Consider the following 19,525-nt stretch of genomic DNA (forward strand, 5'->3'; position numbering starts at 1 on the left):
GCTGGATACAGCTGACTATGTTGTGAAGAGTTAATGCCTTTCCTTGACCGTAACTACTACGCACTCTAAGCCAGGCACATGGAAACCAGCTGTACACTATGAAAGATAAAATCTCTCATTGTAAGAGAATGACAGCAGATAGAACAAAGTCATCTGCAAACTTGCTTATTTTCATGTTGCTTAACTAATTAAAGTAATTTAAGACTTTGAAAATACCCCCTTTAATACTTTTGTTAAAGGGACTCTCTCACCAGGTTTTTGCCACCTAATCTGAGAGCAGCATAATGGAGAGACAGAAACCCTGATTCTAGCGATGTGTCACTTACTGGGTTGCTTAGTTGCAAATTTGGATTCTGATCTGGCATATATATCCTAAGTCATATGCAAAGGATTGTTAAAAATCCACATTTGACTTTTAGGATCGCTACTTCCAATAGATGGCGCTGCGCTAGAGTTTGTCTCCTTTCTTGGAGAGACAATTTGGGTTGCTTAGTGTAGTTTTGATAAAATCACTGTTTAATCAGCAGGATATTACCATTAGTGGACTACTCGACGTGTTGCCAGGTAGTCCAGCAGCTGCATGAGCTCGTTATAACCCTACTCTATATTCAAATAGTGCTGCATCTGCGGCAGAGAAAACATTAATTTTATCAAAATTACAGCAAACAGCTCGGTAAGTGACACATCGCTGGAATCACGGTCACTATCTCTATATTATGCTGCTCTCAGACTGGGTAGCAAAAACCTGGTGAGATTCCCTTTTAAGCCCTCTCCTGGTATGTAACTACTGTGCACTGAAAGCCAGGCACATGGAAACCAGCTGTACACTATGAAAGATAAAAGTACGCATTGTAAGAGAATAATAGCAGATAGAAACACGTCACCTGCAAACTTGCTTATTTTCATGCTGCTCATCTAGTTAACGCAATTTAAGACTTTAAAAATACCCCGGTCACAACAGGCAGGTAGTTCACAACTAGTTGCCTGCTATTTCTTAGGCCCATAGTAAGATAAAAAAATAAATACGCTCAGACAACCCCTTTTACGTTTTCTTTTTTATTTCACAGTTTTTGTGGTCCAAAACCTATATAGATTCCCCCCATATTGCTGCTTAGAAGAAGTCATTGATTACTCGGCACTTTCCGGGACATATATGGCCGGGCGTCTCCTGCAGACATAAGATTTCATCACTGGCATTTCTGGAGTGTTTTCTCCTTCTCCTGCCTCTGACCTGTGTAATGCTTTTCATGTCTTGTGGGATGGATTAATTTCTGGATGTTGCTTTTGGCTGGATTATGGTGACAGAATCCAGACTCGTAGCCGGTCATGCCGGCGCTGTATTCACTGACTTGTGGAAAGAACAATCTTTTTCCATCAGTTTCCTCACAAAGTAGCAGAACTGACTATATAAGACGGCCGCGGTGTTGACAGAAGCTGATTTTATGTCCCGGAGCCAAAAACCTTGTGCCGACACTGAGAATGTTCCGTTATGAAGTTTGTATGGGCCATTAAATTGCATAATAAAGTCTATAAACTATACAGCTTATATAGCACAGAGCAATGAGGGGCGATGTGCTATAGACACAGTATGTACAATACAGCCCGAGAGATTGTGAGCTATACACAGTCTGCAAATCACTTTACTTAAAAATGAAGTTGTGTTACCCACAAAAAATCCCCCTATAGTGTCAGCCACTAGGTGTCTCCCTTTTGGTTAAGTTGCTGCTTATTGGCAGCTTTCGAGTGTAATATTTCATTAGTAGCAGAGACATAGTTAGATTCCAAGTAGTTGAGGCTGGTCTGTGTCTCTACAGGAAGTGTGGCGCTGGTCTGTGTCTCTACAGGAAGTGGGGAGCTGGTCTGTTTTTCTGTACAGGAAGTGGGGGAGCTGGTCTGTCTCTACAGGAAGTGGGGAGCTGGTCTGTGTCTCTACAGGAAGTGGGGAGCTGGTCTGTGTCTCTACAGGAAGTGGGGAGCTGGTCTGTGTCTCTACAGGAAGTGGGGAGCTGGTCTGTGTCTCTACAGGAAGTGGGGAGCTGGTCTGTGTCTCTACAGGAAGTGGGGAGCTGGTCTGTGTCTCTACAGGAAGTGGGGAGCTGGTCTGTGTCTCTACAGGAAGTGGGGAGCTGGTCTGTGTCTCTACAGGAAGTGGGGAGCTGGTCTGTCTCTCTACAGGAAGTGTGGCACTGGTCTGTTTCTGTACAGGAAGTGGGGGAGCTGGTCTGTGTCTCTACAGAAAGTGGTGGAGCTGGTCTGTATCTCTACACGAAGTGTGGCGATGGTCTGTGTTTCTGTACAGGAAGTAGGGGAGCTGGTCTGTGTTTCTACAGAAAGTGGGGGAGCTGGTCTGTCTCTCTACAGGAAGTGTGGAGCTGGTCCATGTCTCTACAGGAAGTGTGGCGATGGTCTGTGTTTCTGTACAAGAAGTGGGGGAGCTGGTCTGTGTTTCTACAGGAAGTGGGGAGCTGGTCTGTGTTTCTGTACAGGAAGTGGGGGAGCTGGTGTGTGTTTCTGTACAGGAAGTGGGGGAGCTGGTCTGTGTCTCTACAGATATACCAACACTGAACAAGTAAGTCTGTCTCTACAGGAAGTGGGGAGCTGGTCTGTGTCTCTACAGGAAGTGGGGAGCTGGTCTGTGTCTCTACAGGAAGTGGGGAGCTGGTCTGTGTCTCTACAGGAAGTGGGGAGCTGGTCTGTGTCTCTACAGGAAGTGGGGAGCTGGTCTGTGTCTCTACAGGAAGTGGGGAGCTGGTCTGTGTCTCTACAGGAAGTGGGGAGCTGGTCTGTGTCTCTACAGGAAGTGGGGAGCTGGTCTGTGTCTCTACAGGAAGTGGGGAGCTGGTCTGTGTTTCTGTACAGGAAGTGGGGGAGCTGGTCTGTGTTTCTGTACAGGAAGTGGGGGAGCTGGTCTGTGTCTCTACAGGAAGTAGGGGAGCTGGTCTGTGTTTCTACAGAAAGTGGGGGAGCTGGTCTGTCTCTCTACAGGAAGTGTGGAGCTGGTCCATGTCTCTACAGGAAGTGTGGCGATGGTCTGTGTTTCTGTACAGGAAGTGGGGGAGCTGGTCTGTGCTTCTACAGGAAGTGTGGAGCTGGTCCATGTCTCTACAGGAAGTGTGGAGCTGGTGTGTGTTTCTGTACAGGAAGTGGGGGAGCTGGTCTGTGTCTCTACAGATATACCAACACTGAACAAGTAAGGGAGTTCAAAAAGTGTCGATTAAAGCCTATATGAAAAACTCCACACATAAATAAATAAAATCATTTGTATTTTTATTAAATTCTCAAAATAAAAACACTTAAAAAGGGAGAAGAGGACACCAGATCAAAAAGGTCCAAGCGATAACAAAGTATAAAATACAATCAATTTTCCATGGAAAAATAAATATGGTTACATAAAATGCAAATGCATATAACAACCAAGTGCCAGTAAAGCGTAATATTACAGGGTAAAAGATAAATACAATATGAGGCTTTAACTACAGGAAGTGTGGCGCTGGTCTGTGTCTCTACAGGAAGTGTGGCGCTGGTTTGTGTCTCTACAGGAAGTGTGGCGCTGGTCTGTGTTTCTGTACAGGAAGTGGGGGAGCTGGTCTGTCTCTCTACAGGAAGTGTGGCGCTGGTCTGTGTCTCTACAGGAAGTGTGGCGCTGGTCTGTGTCTCTACAGGAAGTGTGGCGCTGGTCTGTGTCTCTACAGGAAGTGTGGCGCTGGTCTGTGTCTCTACAGGAAGTGTGGCGCTGGTCTGTGTCTCTACAGGAAGTGTGGCGCTGGTCTGTTTCTGTACAGGAAGTGTGGAGGTGGTCTGTCTCTACAGGAAATGGAAAGCGGGTCCTTGTCTCTCTACAGGAAGTGGGGAGTGGGTCTTCTACTTTCCAGGAAGATTTGCCTATATTTTGTCTCTTTATAGGAAATTTCAATGGGTCATTGTCTCTTTTCAATAAATGAAGACTAGTCATTGTCAATTTTTAGACGAGAAAGCTGTGGAAAGAAAGCGTATATAGGGTCTTACCCCATTATGTGAGGGGTGGGAGGAGGGTGAAACTACTCACCAGATATCGTTGTGAAAGTCACAACCACTGTAATCGCATGTAGAGTATGATCAAAGGCTGCAGCCACCCAAAACGGCAGATAACAGAGCAAAAGAGAGGGGTGTTAAACACTGCGCCAAAAGATCACTGGGACAGATGTTTAGATTAATGTATCTTTTCATCCAGGTCTATGCGTTTCAGGAGCCACTGCCCCCTTCCTCAGGACCGTCAGGAAAGACAAACCTCAATGTCTTTCCTGACGGTCCTGAGGAAGGGGGCAGTGGCTCCTGAAACGCGTAGACCTGGATGAAAATATAGATACATTAATCTACACATCTGTCCCAGTGATCTTTTGGCGCAGTGTTGAACACCCCTCTCTTTTGCTCTCTGTTAATTGTCTCTTTTGAGGAAGTGGGGACTGGTCATTGTCTCTTTATAGGAAGGGGAGGCTGGTCATTGTCTCTTTATGGGAGGTGGGGGCTGGTCATTGTCTCTTTATGGGAGGTGGGGGCTGGTCATTGTCTCTTTATAAGAAGTGGGGACTGGTCATTGTCTCTTTATGGGAGATGGGGGCTGGTCATTGTCTCTTTATGGGAAGTGGGGACTGCTAATTGTCTCTTTATAGGAAGTGGGGGCTGGTCATTGTCTCTTTATAGGAAGTGGGGGCTGGTCATTGTCTCTTTATAGGAAGTGGGGGCTGGTCATTGTCTCTATATGGGAGGTGGGGGCTGGTCATTGTCTCTTTATAGGAAGTGGGGGCTGGTCATTGTCTCTTTATGGGAAGTGGGGACTGCTAATTGTCTCTTTATAGGAAGTGGGGGCTGGTCATTGTCTCTTTATAGGAAGTGGGGGCTGGTCATTGTCTCTTTATAGGAAGTGGGGGCTGGTCATTGTCTCTATATGGGAGGTGGGGGCTGGTCATTGTCTCTTTATAGGAAGTGGGGGCTGGTCATTGTCTCTTTATGGGAAGTGGGGACTGCTCATTGTCTCTTTATAGGAAGTGGGGGCTGGTCATTGTCTCTTTATGGGAAGTGGGGACTGCTCATTGTCTCTTTAGAGGAAGTGGGGGCTGGTCATTGTCTCTTTAGAGGAAGTGGGGGCTGGTCATTGTCTCTTTAGAGGAAGTGGGGGCTGGTCATTGTCTCTTTAGAGGAAGTGGGGGCTGGTCATTGTCTCTTTGACCCATCTAAACTTCCTGTATTCTGTCTTTAGGAATTTGGGGCTGGTTATTGTCGCGTTACAAGAAGTGGGGTCGGTCCTTTTCGCTGCACTAGAACTGGGGCTTGGGTCATTGTTACATTCCAAGACGTGAAAGATTGTAATTATTGCTTTAGACAGAGTGGGTTATTATTGCCTTACAAAAAGTGGGGGTGGGTCACTATCTCTATAGGAAGTGGGGGGCTGGTCATTGTCTCTCTACAGGAAGTGGGGGCCAGCCATTCTCTCTCCTTTCTGTTGAACTACTTACATGCATAACAGTGGGCTATAAGCCACTAGACAATAACAGGAGCACTGTGTTCCAGGAAATTAAGACAACGAAGGTTCTAGTATCCATAGTGCTGGCAGAACGCTGTTTAAGTGGAATTGCCCACTCAAAAAGAGAGGATGGCAAGTTTCTTGGCTTGAGAAGTGGGACAGCTCCTGAACATATTAGGCTGGTGTGTGCACCAAAATCAGTTTTCACTTGTGGGTACTGCCGACCTTGCTTTTCTACAAGTTTTGACTAGAAGGACAGGTATGCTTAATTTCCTAACCGGCCACTTCATCAATATCTATGGTTATAAACCCGTCCCAGCCATTTGCTATTCTCCTAACCAACAGGTATAATCCGTGCTTCTGTCCCCTCATCATGTCCATGTAACTATTCGTGCTCTTCTGTGGATTCCTGCAGGCGCCGGTCTACAAGGTGACCTTCCCCACCTGCTGCCTTCATTACATGGGCAGAGTACAAAAACAAATCCCCTCACCTGCAAAGCTATCAGAGGATGCACCGACCCCCCCCCCCCCCCCACGCTCATCAATTCTAATTAATGGACAGGAGAAGCTGCTGCCTAATCAGCCCCCCAACAACCAAGCCGTCATAATAATAACGGTATACTGCGGGATATAATGAGCAAGACAAATCTCCTACACCGGGGGCCGCTCCTAGAGGATCACACACGGGCGGCCTGCTAATTGGGGACCAAGTTTCATGAATTATACTTGTCCGTCCAGGACAGTGAAATACAGCAGATATTGCCTGTGTTCAGCTCGCCTGCTGATACATTTTGTTTTTCCCATTATTTATACAATAAGTAACCAATCATTGCTCGAAAGTGACAATACACCACAGCTACCACAGCTAGCTCACTAAGTTAAGAAAGTTAAAGATGAAATGATCTCTAAAAGGCAGAAAGTTTAAAGATGTCACATATACAAAAAAAAAAAAATATATATATATATATATATATATATATATATATATATATATATATAATAAATATATATATATATATATATATATATATAATAAATATATATATATATATATATATATATATATATATATATATATATATATATATATATATATATTTATTTATATATATTTATATAATAGATATACAATTTTAAATGAACAAAAAAGGAAAATGGGCCAATGCAAAAGTTTTGGCACCCTGCATGGTTAGTACCTAGTAGCACCCCCTTTCACAGCTTGTAAATGCATTTTGTAGCAGCCAAGAGTCTTTCAATTCTTGTTTGAAAGATTTCCATCCATTCTTCCTTGGAGAGGTCTTCCGGTTCTGTGATATTCCTGGCTCATCTTGCATGCACTGCTCTTCCAAGAGACTTTTTCCAGTTCTGAGAGATTCCTGGCTCGCCATCCAGTCCTGTGAGATTGTTTATTATTATTTATTTATAGAGCACCATTGATTCCATGGTGCTGTACATGAGAAGGGGATTACATACAGAATACATATACAAGAAACCGTAGACAGACTAGTACAAAGAGAAGAGGACCCTGCCCTTGTGGGCTTACATTCTATAGGATTTTGGGGAGGAGACAGTAGGTGGGGTGGCAGCTTTGCACGGTGGTGAGGCGGTAGCTGTGGATTCCTGGCTCGTCTTCCAGTTCTGTGAGATTCCTAGATCGTCTTCCATGCACTGCTGTTCCTTGGAGACGTCTTCCAGTTCTGTCAGATTCCTGGCTTGTCTTCCATGCCCTGCTCTTCCAGGAGATGTCTTCCAGTTCTGAGAGATTCCTACCTAGTCTTCCAGTCCTGTGAATTATTTATTATTATTATTTATAGAGCACCATTGATTCCATGGTGCTGTACATGAGAAGGGGTTACATACAGAATACATATATGTTACAATAGACAGACTAGTACCGAGGGAAGAGGGTCCTGCCCTTGGGGGCTTACATTCTATAGGATTTTGGGGAGGAGAAAGTAGGTGGGGTGGCAGCTCTGCACGATGGTGAGGCGGTAGCTGTGGATTCCTGGCTCGTCTTCCAGTTCTATGAGATTCCTGGCTCATCTTCCAGTTCTATGAGATTCCTGGCTCGTCTTCCAGCTCTGTGAGATTCCTGGCTCGTCTTCCAGCTCTGTGAGATTCCTGGCTCGTCTTCCAGCTCTGTGAGATTCCTGGCTCGTCTTCCATTTCTGTGAGATTCCTGTCTAGTCTTCCAGTTCTATGAGATTCCTGGCTCATCTTGCATGGACTTTCAGCTTGCACCTTTTGAGGTCGTCTATTCACGTCTCCAAGGAAGAGCAGTGCATGCAAGACTAGCCAGGAATCTCACAGAACTGGAAGACATTTCCAAGGAAGAAGGGATGAACATGCCTCGAACAAGAATTGAAAGACTCCTGGCTGCTTCAAAAAGTGTTCACAAGCTGTGATACTTGCCAAAGGGGGTGCTACTAGATTAGATACTAACCATGCAGGGTCCCCTCTGTCCATTTTCGTGTGTTACTTTAAAATTGTAAAAGATAAAATATATATATATATAGAGAGAGAGACAGAGATCATTCCATCATCAACTTGCTTAACTGTTCAAATAAGAGTAATTTTTGACCAGGGGTGCCCAAACTTTTGCATGCTACTGTATATATAATATTTACATATATATATATATACATACATACAGTTCTACAAAGAAAGCTACAAAGTAAGAATACTATTAAACAATATAATTCTTAGTAAATTTATGGAATTGGTCAATTTTCCAAAATTACACTCTTTGCCTTGAATCTATACACTAAATTCTTCGTATCCAGCTACAAATCTGAAAACTGACATTATGATGATCCCTACTTTGGCCACTAGGCGTCACTAGAGAACACCTAAAACCTGTGTAAACTGTCGATGTTACAAAATGCACAGAATTTACCCAACGTAACTAGAGCTAAGAAAGATTAAGAAATATGGTGAGAAATTTTCAAAAAAAAACTTTACAAATGCACTTGGCCCCTGTTTCCAATTGAAAAAGTAAAAAAAAAAAAAGTCCGACAGGAGTTTCTTGTTCATTTTATTATCATCCATTTTTCAGTTTTGTCTATAGTGGTCAGAGTGGTCATTGCTAGATCTGGTCTACTCTTTTATGTTTTTATATGGCATCAAATAATAATTACTAATGGGTCCTAGTAACAGGACACAAGGACTCTGAGAGTTCATCTAAAATAAGGGGTAAAATTGGGGCAAAAGGGTGTAATTTTATGCGTATAAATTGTATAACTAATATAGAGGAGATCAGAAAATAGACATTAATTATTACTACTTAAAATATTGAATCAGAAATGGCGCCCCCCCTTGCCTATAGGCAGTGTCCGGTACTGCAGGTTAGCGACATTCATACAGTCCATGAACAAGATCGCCTAAAACAATCCCTGTGAACTTTTGTTCTCATATTATATTATATATTATATTATATTATATTTACCCTTCCTTTTGGAAGTTTCCGCTTTTAGTTGGTGTCACTTTAATCCTGTGACTTTCAGCAAGGCTTTCAATTAGGCCTTGATGGCTTCTAAAATGGAAAAATTGCAGAAATATTTCCTTTTTAAAAGAACCATTTTTATATTGTGACAGATTTCTCCTGGGAACTTTCTCATTCGTCTCTTCACACCACTGCCAAAATATTTCCCATCCCCGTTACCAGTGAGAAACTGATGATAGTTGGCACTGGATGTCGTCAATATACCGGCACCTCGTCCGAAAACAGAGAGTAATTGATTGATCCACTTTTGTTACTTATTACAAATGGAACTACTTTAATGTTCTGGAAGATTAAAAAAAAAAAAAGTCCGTAGTTTTAAGAACAGCGCCACTCTGGCCTATTGGCCATGTCTGAGATTGTAGGTGTCTGTATTCAGGTGGAGGAGTCTGAGCTGCAGAGGGGTTCTAGTTCTAAAGAAAATGCAGACTTTTATTTCTTAGACAATGCCTTTAATTGCCAGGACTCACAAGGCCCAGTGGATGGATTAAACTGAACGGGTCATCAGAAAAGTAACTATCATTTAGAGTTTTATATTATATTTTTTGTTTGTTTTTTTTAATTGTGGATATTTTTTTTTTATCTTATCGATATCTGTATTTAAAAAAAAAAAAAAAAACAACCTAGGAAAAATATGTGGAATCTGTTTTATTTAGTAGAGATGGCTTCTCCACAATCTCCTCATCACAGTCAGGATTACAATGAAAGCGAATAACCCTATATCACAGCTCACCTCCTCCATCTCCTGTACAATGACTGATAACACCTGTTATATATACAGTGAATAACACGGGATCAACCATTCACAATAGCTGATTTCACAGCTCACCTCCTCCTATATAGTGAATGATAAAACCTTGTACTTCTCACCTCTCACAACCCCTTCCTTCTCCCCTAGCACCTGTACACTTTTCCTTCTCCCCTGCCCCAGTCCCTTTTTCCTTCTCATTTGCGCCTGGATGATTTTCTTCTCCCTTGCCCCCAGTCCCTCTTCCTTCTCCCTTGCCCTTGTGCCTGGACGCTTTTCTTCTCCCTTGCCCTTGTGCCTGGACGCTTTTCTTCTCCCTTGCCCTCGGACCCTTTTCTTTCTCCCTCGCTCCAGCATTGTAAACCTTTTTCTTCTCCTTCGCCTCCAGTCCCTTTTCTTCTCACTCACCCTCAGACCCTGTTCCTTCTCACTCACCCCTGTGCCAGAACCCCTTCTTCTGCCTCTCTTCCGCGCCCGGACCCCTTTCTTTTCCATTATACCCGGACACTTTTTTTCTTCTCCATCACCCCATCCCCAGACCCATTTCCTTCTATTTTCCCCTGGACCCTTTTCCTTCTCCCTTTCCCCTCGGATCTTTTTCCTTCTCCCTTTCCCCTTAGACCCTTTTCATTCTCCCATTCCCCTCAACCATTTCCTTGTCCCATTCCCATGGACCCATTTCCTTCTCTTTTGCCCCCTGACCCCTTTTTTCTCCCTTGCCTCCGTGATCGGAGCCCTTTATTATCCCTCACACCTGGGACCTTTTCTTTCTCCCTCACCCCCTGACCCTTTTCCTTCTCACTCACTCCCGTGCCAGAACCCCTTTCTTCTGCCTCTCTTCCGCTCCCGGACCCCTTTCTTCTCCATCACATCTGGAAACTTTTTCTTCTCCCTCACCCCAACCCCAGACTCATTTCCTTCTCCCTTTCCTCTCGGACACTTTTCATTCTCCCATTCCCCCCAACCATTTCCTTCTCGTTTGCCCCCGGACCCCTTTTTTCTCCTTTGCCTCTGCGCTCGGAGCCCTTTCTTATCCCTCACACCTGGGACTTTCTTTCTCCCTCACCCCCCTGACCCTTTTTCCTTCTATCGTGTCCCCTCGCCTGGACCCTTTTATGCTCCCTCACCCCCAGACCCTTTTCTTCTCATTCACACCTGTGCTTGAACCCCTTTCTCCTCACTCAACTCTGTGCCCGGACCTCTTTCTTCATCACATCCAGACCCATTTCCTTCTCCCTTTCCCTGGATTTATTTCCTTCTCTCACCCCCATGCCCGAACTCCTTTCTTCTCCCTCGTCTCCAAGCCCGGACCTGTTTTCTTCTCCTTCACCCCTGGACCCACCCCTTCATTCTCCCTCACACCCGGATCATTTCCCTTTCCCCTCACCCCAGACCCTTTTCCTTCTCTCTAGCTGCCAGAACATTTTCCTTATCATTTGTCCTGTACCTGGATCCTTCTCCCTCCTGTGACTGAGGGTGTTTCAGGCAACTTAAACACTCCCAGGTTTTCTCTAAGGGGTTATCTGATGAATTGTTTTTGACCTTCGACCTTTCGCGATTGGTAGTATGACTGATGTGCCAGCTCCTGCAGCTTCAACCCCCACAATCACACATTACTATCACTACAGTCCAGTGACTCGAGTTGTGACCTATTCTCACTTTACTATGGGGTGCCATGACTTTCAGTGACCCCTCTGCTTTGAGGTGCGACATTTTTAAGTATTCCCAGTTTATGAAACCTCATAAAGGAGGCTTGTTAGTGGAGAACTTTGTGTGCTCGGGCTGTTCCCGCTCCGTGAGCCATCTTGTGCCAACTTGTAGTTTACCCTCTAGCTATCCCCTCATAGAGAGGGATGGAGGGAATCCAAAGCTTCATTTTTTTTCTTCCCATTTCCACAGATGAATTTTATTACATAATATTCCATCCCCTCTTATGTTCTGCTGCCAAATCCTGAATCCTGCATTTACTCATAATTAAAACCTGCATTTTGGTTATTATGTTCGAGAAAAGCTTGTGTATGAAATGGTATTAGTTCTTTGCCTAATGGGGTGAGAGTCAGGAGGGAGGAGCTATGTGACCTGGAGTCTGCCCCTCCCATCACAGGGAGACAGGAGGGAGGAGCTATGTGACCTGTAGTCTGCCCCCCATCACAGGTAGAGAGTCAGGAGGGAGGAGCTATGTGACCTGGAGTCTGCCCCCCATCACAAGGAGACAGGAGGGAGGAGCTATGTGACATGGAAGATGACCCTCCTATCACAGGGAGACAGTCAGGAGGGAGGAGCTATGTGACCTGGAGTCTGCCCCTCCTATCACAGACACTAGGGACTTACATGACCGTGCTTGTGTCAGGACAGGTCCGGCCCTTCGTTCCTTACAGTGTATATTTAGCTGGCGCTGCACTGAGCTGACATTGGTCACACCTGTCACAATCGTCAGGCCGCTGTCACACAGTCAGGACATTGCTATACTGTATGTGCGGGCTGTGCGGTGTGATCACATGCACATATCAGACTTCCTCGAAATGTGCAGCTCTTGCGTCTGTCCGGTGTCTGGCTGACAGGGTCAGTCCTTTCTGTCACTTTCCTGTGAACCTCACATTTCCCTGTTTGTCCCTGCGCTGCACTGCTAGTCTGCCTGCTGCAGAGTAATACCCTGACCCCGCGTTCACCGGCTACCGCCAACCACCGACCATGGAAGTACAAGACAGGTCTTACTCTCATGAATAGCTACATTGTTACTGTAAAGGCCTTTCCTTGCCACAAGTAAAGTGAATCGCTTCCTTCCCATAAGAGCAACCCTCCCCCTTATATCTGATACTTCCCGCTTTACAGCAAATACTCCACATGTCATAGCTAATAATACTCTCCTCCATACATGGAATACTATACTCCTTATAGCCAGTACTCTCCTCCTTGCATCCAATACTCTCCTCCTTTCCTTGCATCCAATACTCTCCTCCTTTCCTTGCATCCAATACTCTCCTCCTTTCCTTGCAAGGAGGAGAATATTGGATGCAAGGAAAGGAAAAGCGTGTTGGATGCATCTAATACTCTCCTCCTCCACCTTGCATCCAATGCTCTCCTCCTCCACCTTGCATCCAATGCTCTCCTCCTCCACCTTGCATCCAATGCTCTCCTCCTCCACCTTGCATCCAATGCTCTCCTCCTCCACCTTGCATCCAATCCTCTCCTCCTCCACCTTGCATCCAATGCTCTCCTCCTCCACCGTACATCCAATGCTCTCCTCCTCCACCGTGCATCCAATGCTCTCCTCCTCCACCGTGCATCCAATGCTCTCCTCCTCCACCTTGCATCTAATACTCTCCTCCTCCACCTTGCATCCAATGCTCTCCTCCTTTTCGTGCATCCAATACTCTACTCCTTGCAAGGAAAGAAGAGTATTGGATACAAGGAAAGGAGGAGAGTAAAGGATACAAGGAAAGGAGGAGTATTGGATGCAAGAAAAGGAGGAGAATATTGGATGCAAAAAAAGGAGGAGAGTATTGGATGCAAGGAGGAGAGTATTGGATGAATCTAATACTCTCCTCCTTTACTTGCATCCAATACTCTCCTCCTCCACCTTGCATCCAATGCTCTCCTCCTCCACCTTGCATCCAATGCTCTCCTCCTTTACTTGCATCCAATGCTCTCCTCCTCCACCTTGCATCCAATGCTTTCCTCCTCCACCTTGCATCCAATGCTCTCCTCCTCCACCTTGCATCCAATGCTCTCCTCCTCCACCGTACATCCAATGCTCTCCTCCTCCACCGTGCATCCAATGCTCTCCTCCTCCACCGTGCATCCAATGCTCTCCTCCTCCACCGTGCATCCAATGCTCTCCTCCTCCACCGTACATCCAATGCTCTCCTCCTCCACCGTGCATCCAATGCTCTCCTCCTCCACCGTGCATCCAATGCTCTCCTCCTTTCCGTGCATCCAATACACTCTCCTCCTTACAATGAACTGTCCTCCTTATATTCCAGTACTCTCCACCTTTCTCCTCCTTATCTCCTACTTATCTTCTTATTATTAATATTCTCCTTCCTAAAATTATTACTTCTCTTTATAATCATTACTCTCCTCATAACGAATACTCTCCTCCTCATGTCTAATACTCTCCTTCTTACAAGTCACTCTCCTCCTCCAGTCTGCTTTTCTCCTCCTCTTGTCTAATACTCTCCTGTCTAATACTCTTAGATCTAGCACTCTCCTCCTCTCCGTTCCTCATTCTCTCCTTCGCTCTCTCCTTCCCCCTCCTTCCCTCCTTATCGCTCTCCCCTTCTTCTGCTTTCTCATAGACGGAAGCAGCTGGGGTCAGACAGACGGAACTTAGTAAGACAAGCAGTCCCTTTTAGCTGTGCCCTCATTACCCGGGGCTCACACTTGGCTCTGGCGCTCCTTGTACCTGTTGGGTCTTGTAGGGGCAGAGCGCGGACCTGACCCTCCACCGTCCGCAGATCCTGGAGGAGCAGGAGGGTATTTTTATCTTGTGAGCGGTGTGAATAACACGTCTCGCTCCTGATCACGCACACAACACTTCTGTGCAATTTTCTTCAGTTATTTACTTCATGTGAGCCTTGTGGGAGCAGCATTACATCCCATAATCCCTCAACTCCTGGGATTGAACCTGCAGAAGAACAGGAGGCATCCACCATTCATTGGGGTCTGCTGAAGAAAACTTCTTGGTAAGGCTGAACAGTTGACGTCTTGAGGATCCTTAGAAGTATCTGTCAGGAGGGCGCATGTGTCTGCTGCTATACAGTCCCCTATAGACTTGGCGATCCAGACTTGTTATGGGGGAGTCTGAACTTCAGGCGGTATCTGGCCACAATAAGGGCGTCTTACCCACCATCCCCGAGAGAACGTCCTCGATGAGCGATCAGGAGGACGATGCTTTTCTGCCTACAAGTGGTGATGAACCCCCAATCCTGAGACTCAAGAACCAGGAAAAGTCTCCTCAGTCTCCCGTATTTTTCCCATGTTCTTCTCCGACCTACTTGAAGAAATTACGGATCAATAGGAGTATTCGGGAATTCCGCAAACACCGGAGCCTTCAGTTTTGGTGAGAAAGAGAATTTCATTTCTCCAAAATACTTCTTCTATTATTTCATATTGAGTAATATTACTTGAATAATGAAACTGTATTAACTCCTCCTATAACCCTATATATTCTCCTATTACTCCATATATCCTCTCCCTATATCTCCTCCTATTACTCCATATATCCTACCTATATCTCCTCCTATTACTCCATATATCCTCCCTATATCTCCTATTACTCCATATATCCTCTCCCTATATCTCCTCCTATTACTCCATATATCCTCCCTATATCTCCTCCTATTACTCCATATATCCTCTCCCTATATCTCCTCCTATTACTCCATATATCCTCTCCCTATATCTCCTCCTATTACTCCATATATCCTCTCCCTATATCTCCTCCTATTACTCCATATATCCTCTCCCTATATCTCCTCCTATTACTCCATATATCCTCCCTATATCTCCTCCTATTACTCCATATATCCTCCCTATATCTACTCCTATTACTCCATATATCCTCCCTATATCTACTCCTATTACTCCATATATCCTCCCTATATCTCCTCCCATTACTCCATATATCCTCCCTATATCTGCTCCTATTACTCCATATATCCTCCCCTATATCTCCTCCTCCTATTACTCCATATATCCTCCCCTATATCTCCTCCTCCTATTACTCCATATATCCTCCCTATATCTCCTCCTATTACTCCATATATCCTCCCCTATATCTCCTCCTATTACTCCATATATCCTCCCTATATCTCCTCCTATTACTCCATATATCCTCCCTATATCTCCTCCTATTACTCCATATATCCTCCCTATATCTCCTCCTATTACTCCATATATCCTCCCCTATATCTCCTCCTATTACTCCATATATCCTCCCTATATCTCCTCCTATTACTCCATATATCCTCCCTATATCTCCTCCTATTACTCCATATATCCTCCCTATATCTCCTCCTATTACTCCATATATCCTCCCTATATCTCCTCCTATTACTCCATATATCCTCCCCTATATCTCCTCCTATTACTCCATATATCCTCCCTATATCTCCTCCTATTACTCCATATATCCTCCCTATATCTCCTCCTATTACTCCATATATCCTCCCTATATCTCCTCCTATTACTCCATATATCCTCCCCTATATCTCCTCCTATTACTCCATATATCCTCCCTATATCTCCTCCTATTACTCCATATATCCTCCCTATATCTCCTCCTATTACTCCATATATCCTCCCTATATCTCCTCCTATTACTCCATATATCCTCCCTATATCTCCTCCTATTACTCCATATATCCTCCCTATATCTCCTCCTATTACTCCATATATCCTCCCTATATCTCCTCCTATTACTCCATATATCCTCCCTATATCTCCTCCTATTACTCCATATATCCTCCCTATATCTCCTCCTATTACTCCATATATCCTCCCTGTATCTCCTCCTATTACTCCATATATCCTCCCTATATCCCCTCCTGTTACTCCATATATCCTCCCTATATCTCCTCCTGTTACTCCATATATCCTCCCTATATCTCCTCCTGTTACTCCATATATCCTCCCTATATCTCCTCCTATTACTCCATATATCCTCCCTATATCTCCTCCTATTACTCCATATATCCTCCCTATATCTCTTCCTATTAGTCCATATATCCTCCCTATATCTCCTCCTATTACTCCATATATCCTGCCTATATCCCCTCCTATAACTCCATATATCCTCCCTATATCTCCTCCTATTACTCCATATATCCTCCCTATATCTCCTCCTATTACACCATATATCCTCCCTATATCTCCTCCTATTACTCCATATATCCTCCCTATATCTCCTCCTATTACTCCATATATCCTCCCTATATCACCTCCTATTACTCCATATATCCTCCCTATATCTCCTCCTATTACTCCATATATCCTCCCCTATATCTCCTTCTATTACTCCATATATCCTCCCCTATATCTCCTCCTATTACTCCATATATCCTCCCCTATATCTCCTCCTATTACTCCATATATCCTCCCTATATCTCCTCCTATTACTCCATATATCCTCCCTATATCTCCTCCTATTACTCCATATATCCTCCCTATATCTCCTCCTATTACTCCATATATCCTCCCTATATCTCCTCCTATTACTCCATATATCCTCCCCTATATCTCCTCCTATTACTCCATATATCCTCCCTATATCTCCTCCTATTACTCCATATATCCTCCCTATAACTCCTCCTATTACTCCATATATCCTCCCTATATCTCCTCCTATTACTCCATATATCCCCTCCTGTTACTCCATATATCCTCCCTATATCTCCTCCTATTACTCCATATATCCTCCCTATATCTTCTCCTATTACTCCATATATCCTCCCTATATCCCCTCCTGTTACTCCATATATCCTCCCTATATCTCCTCCTATTACTCCATATATCCTCCCTATATCTCCTCCTATTACTCCATATATCCTCCCTATATCTCCTCCTATTACTCCATATATCCTCCCTATATCTCCTCCTATTACTCCATATATCCTCCCCTATATCTCCTTCTATTACTCCATATATCCTCCCCTATATCTCCTCCTATTACTCCATATATCCTCCCTATATCCCCTCCTGTTACTCCATATATCCTCCCTATATCTCCTCCTATTACTCCATATATCCTCCCTATATCTCCTCCTATTACTCCATATATCCTCCCTATATCTCCTCCTATTACTCCATATATCCTCCCTATATCTCCTCCTATTACTCCATATATCCTCCCCTATATCTCCTTCTATTACTCCATATATCCTCCCCTATATCTCCTCCTATTACTCCATATATCCTCCCTATATCTCCTCCTATTACTCCATATATCCCCCTATATCTCCTCCTATTACTCCATATATCCCCCTATATCTCCTCCTATTACTCCATATATCCTCCCTATATCTCCTCCTATTACTCCATATATCCTCCCTATATCTCCTCCTATTACTCCATATATCCTCCCTATATCTCCTCCTATTACTCCATATATCCTCCCTATATCTCCTCCTATTACTCCATATATCCTCCCTATATCCCCTCCTATTACTCCATATATCCTCCCTATATCTCCTCCTATTACTCCATATATCCTCCCTATATCTCCTCCTATTACTCCATATATCCTCCCTATATCTCCTCCTATTACTCCATATATCCTCCCTATATCTCCTCCTATTACTCCATATATCCTCCCCTATATCTCCTTCTATTGCTCCATATATCCTCCCCTATATCTCCTTCTATTACTCCATATATCCTCCCCTATATCTCCTCCTATTACTCCATATATCCTCCCCTATATCTCCTCCTATTACTCCATATATCCTCCCCTATATCTCCTCCTATTACTCCATATATCCTCCCTATATCTCCTCCTATTACTCCATATATCCTCCCTATATCTCCTATTACGCCATATATCCTCCCCTTTATCTCCTCCTATTACTCCATATATCCTCCCTATATCTCCTCCTATTACTCCATATATCCTCCCTATATCTCCTCCTATTACTCCATATATCCTCCCTATATCTCCTCCTATTACTCCATATATCCTCCCTATATGTCCTCCTATTACTCCATATATCCTCCCTATATCTTCTCCTATTACTCCATATATCCTCCCTATATCTCCTCCTATTACTCCATATATCCTCCCTATATCTCCTCCTATTACTCCATATATCCTCCCTATATCTTCTCCTATTACTCCATATATCCTCCCTATATCTCCTCCTATTACTCCATATATCCTCCCTATATCTCCTCCTATTACTCCATATACCCTTCCTATATCTCCTCCTATTACTCCATATATCCTCCCTATATCTCCTCCTATTACTCCATATATCCTCCCTATATCTTCTCCTATTACTCCATATATCCTCCCTATATCTCCTCCTATTACTCCATATACCCTTCCTACATCTCCCCCTATTACTCCATATATCCTCCCTATATCTCCCCCTATTACTCCATATATCCTCCCTATATCTCCTCCTATTACTCCATATATCCTCCCTATATCTCCTCCTATTACTCCATATATCCTCCCTATATCTCCTCCTATTACTCCATATATCCTCCCTATATCTCCTCCTATTACTCCATATATCCTCCCTATATCTCCTCCTATTACTCCATATACCCTTCCTATATCTCCTCCTATTACTCCATATATCCTCCCTATATCTCCTCCTATTACTCCATATACCCTTCCTATATCTTCTCCTATTACTCCATATACCCTTCCTATATCTTCTCCTATTACTCCATATATCCTCCCTATATCTCCTCCTATTACTCCATATATCCTCCCTATATCTCCTCCTATTACTCCATATATCCTCCCCTATATCTCCTCCTATTACTCCATATATCCTCCCCTATATCTCCTCCTATTACTCCATATATCCTCCCTATATCTCCTCCTATTACTCCATATATCCTCCCCTATATCTACTCCTATTACTCCATATATCCTCCCTATATCTACTCCTATTACTCCATATATCCTCCCTATATCTCCTCCTATTACTCCATATATCCTCCCCTATATCTCCTTCTATTACTCCATATATCCTCCCCTATATCTCCTTCTATTACTCCATATATCCTCCCCTATATCTCCTTCTATTACTCCATATATCCTCCCCTA

The 19,525-nt window shown here is 44.0% G+C and overlaps 1 protein-coding gene across 3 annotated transcripts in view; it reads left to right on the plus strand.

The window, feature by feature from the left end:
- Positions 1-19,525, plus strand: part of PDE4A (phosphodiesterase 4A) — a 1,076,361-nt gene that overhangs the window by 936,465 nt on the left and 120,371 nt on the right. Inside the window, exon 1 of one of the 3 annotated variants that reach the window (XM_075346508.1) lies at positions 14,113-14,809. The exons of the other annotated variants lie outside the window; for them this stretch is intronic. Coding sequence (XP_075202623.1) covers positions 14,541-14,809 — 269 coding nt within the window. The 5' untranslated portion in view covers positions 14,113-14,540. Of the gene's footprint in view, positions 1-14,112; positions 14,810-19,525 lie in introns of those variants that run through there. 3 annotated transcript variants of the gene reach the window in all.

This window comes from Anomaloglossus baeobatrachus, chromosome 4 (genome assembly GCF_048569485.1).
Source record: "Anomaloglossus baeobatrachus isolate aAnoBae1 chromosome 4, aAnoBae1.hap1, whole genome shotgun sequence".
Taxonomy (NCBI): Eukaryota; Metazoa; Chordata; class Amphibia; order Anura; family Aromobatidae; genus Anomaloglossus; species Anomaloglossus baeobatrachus.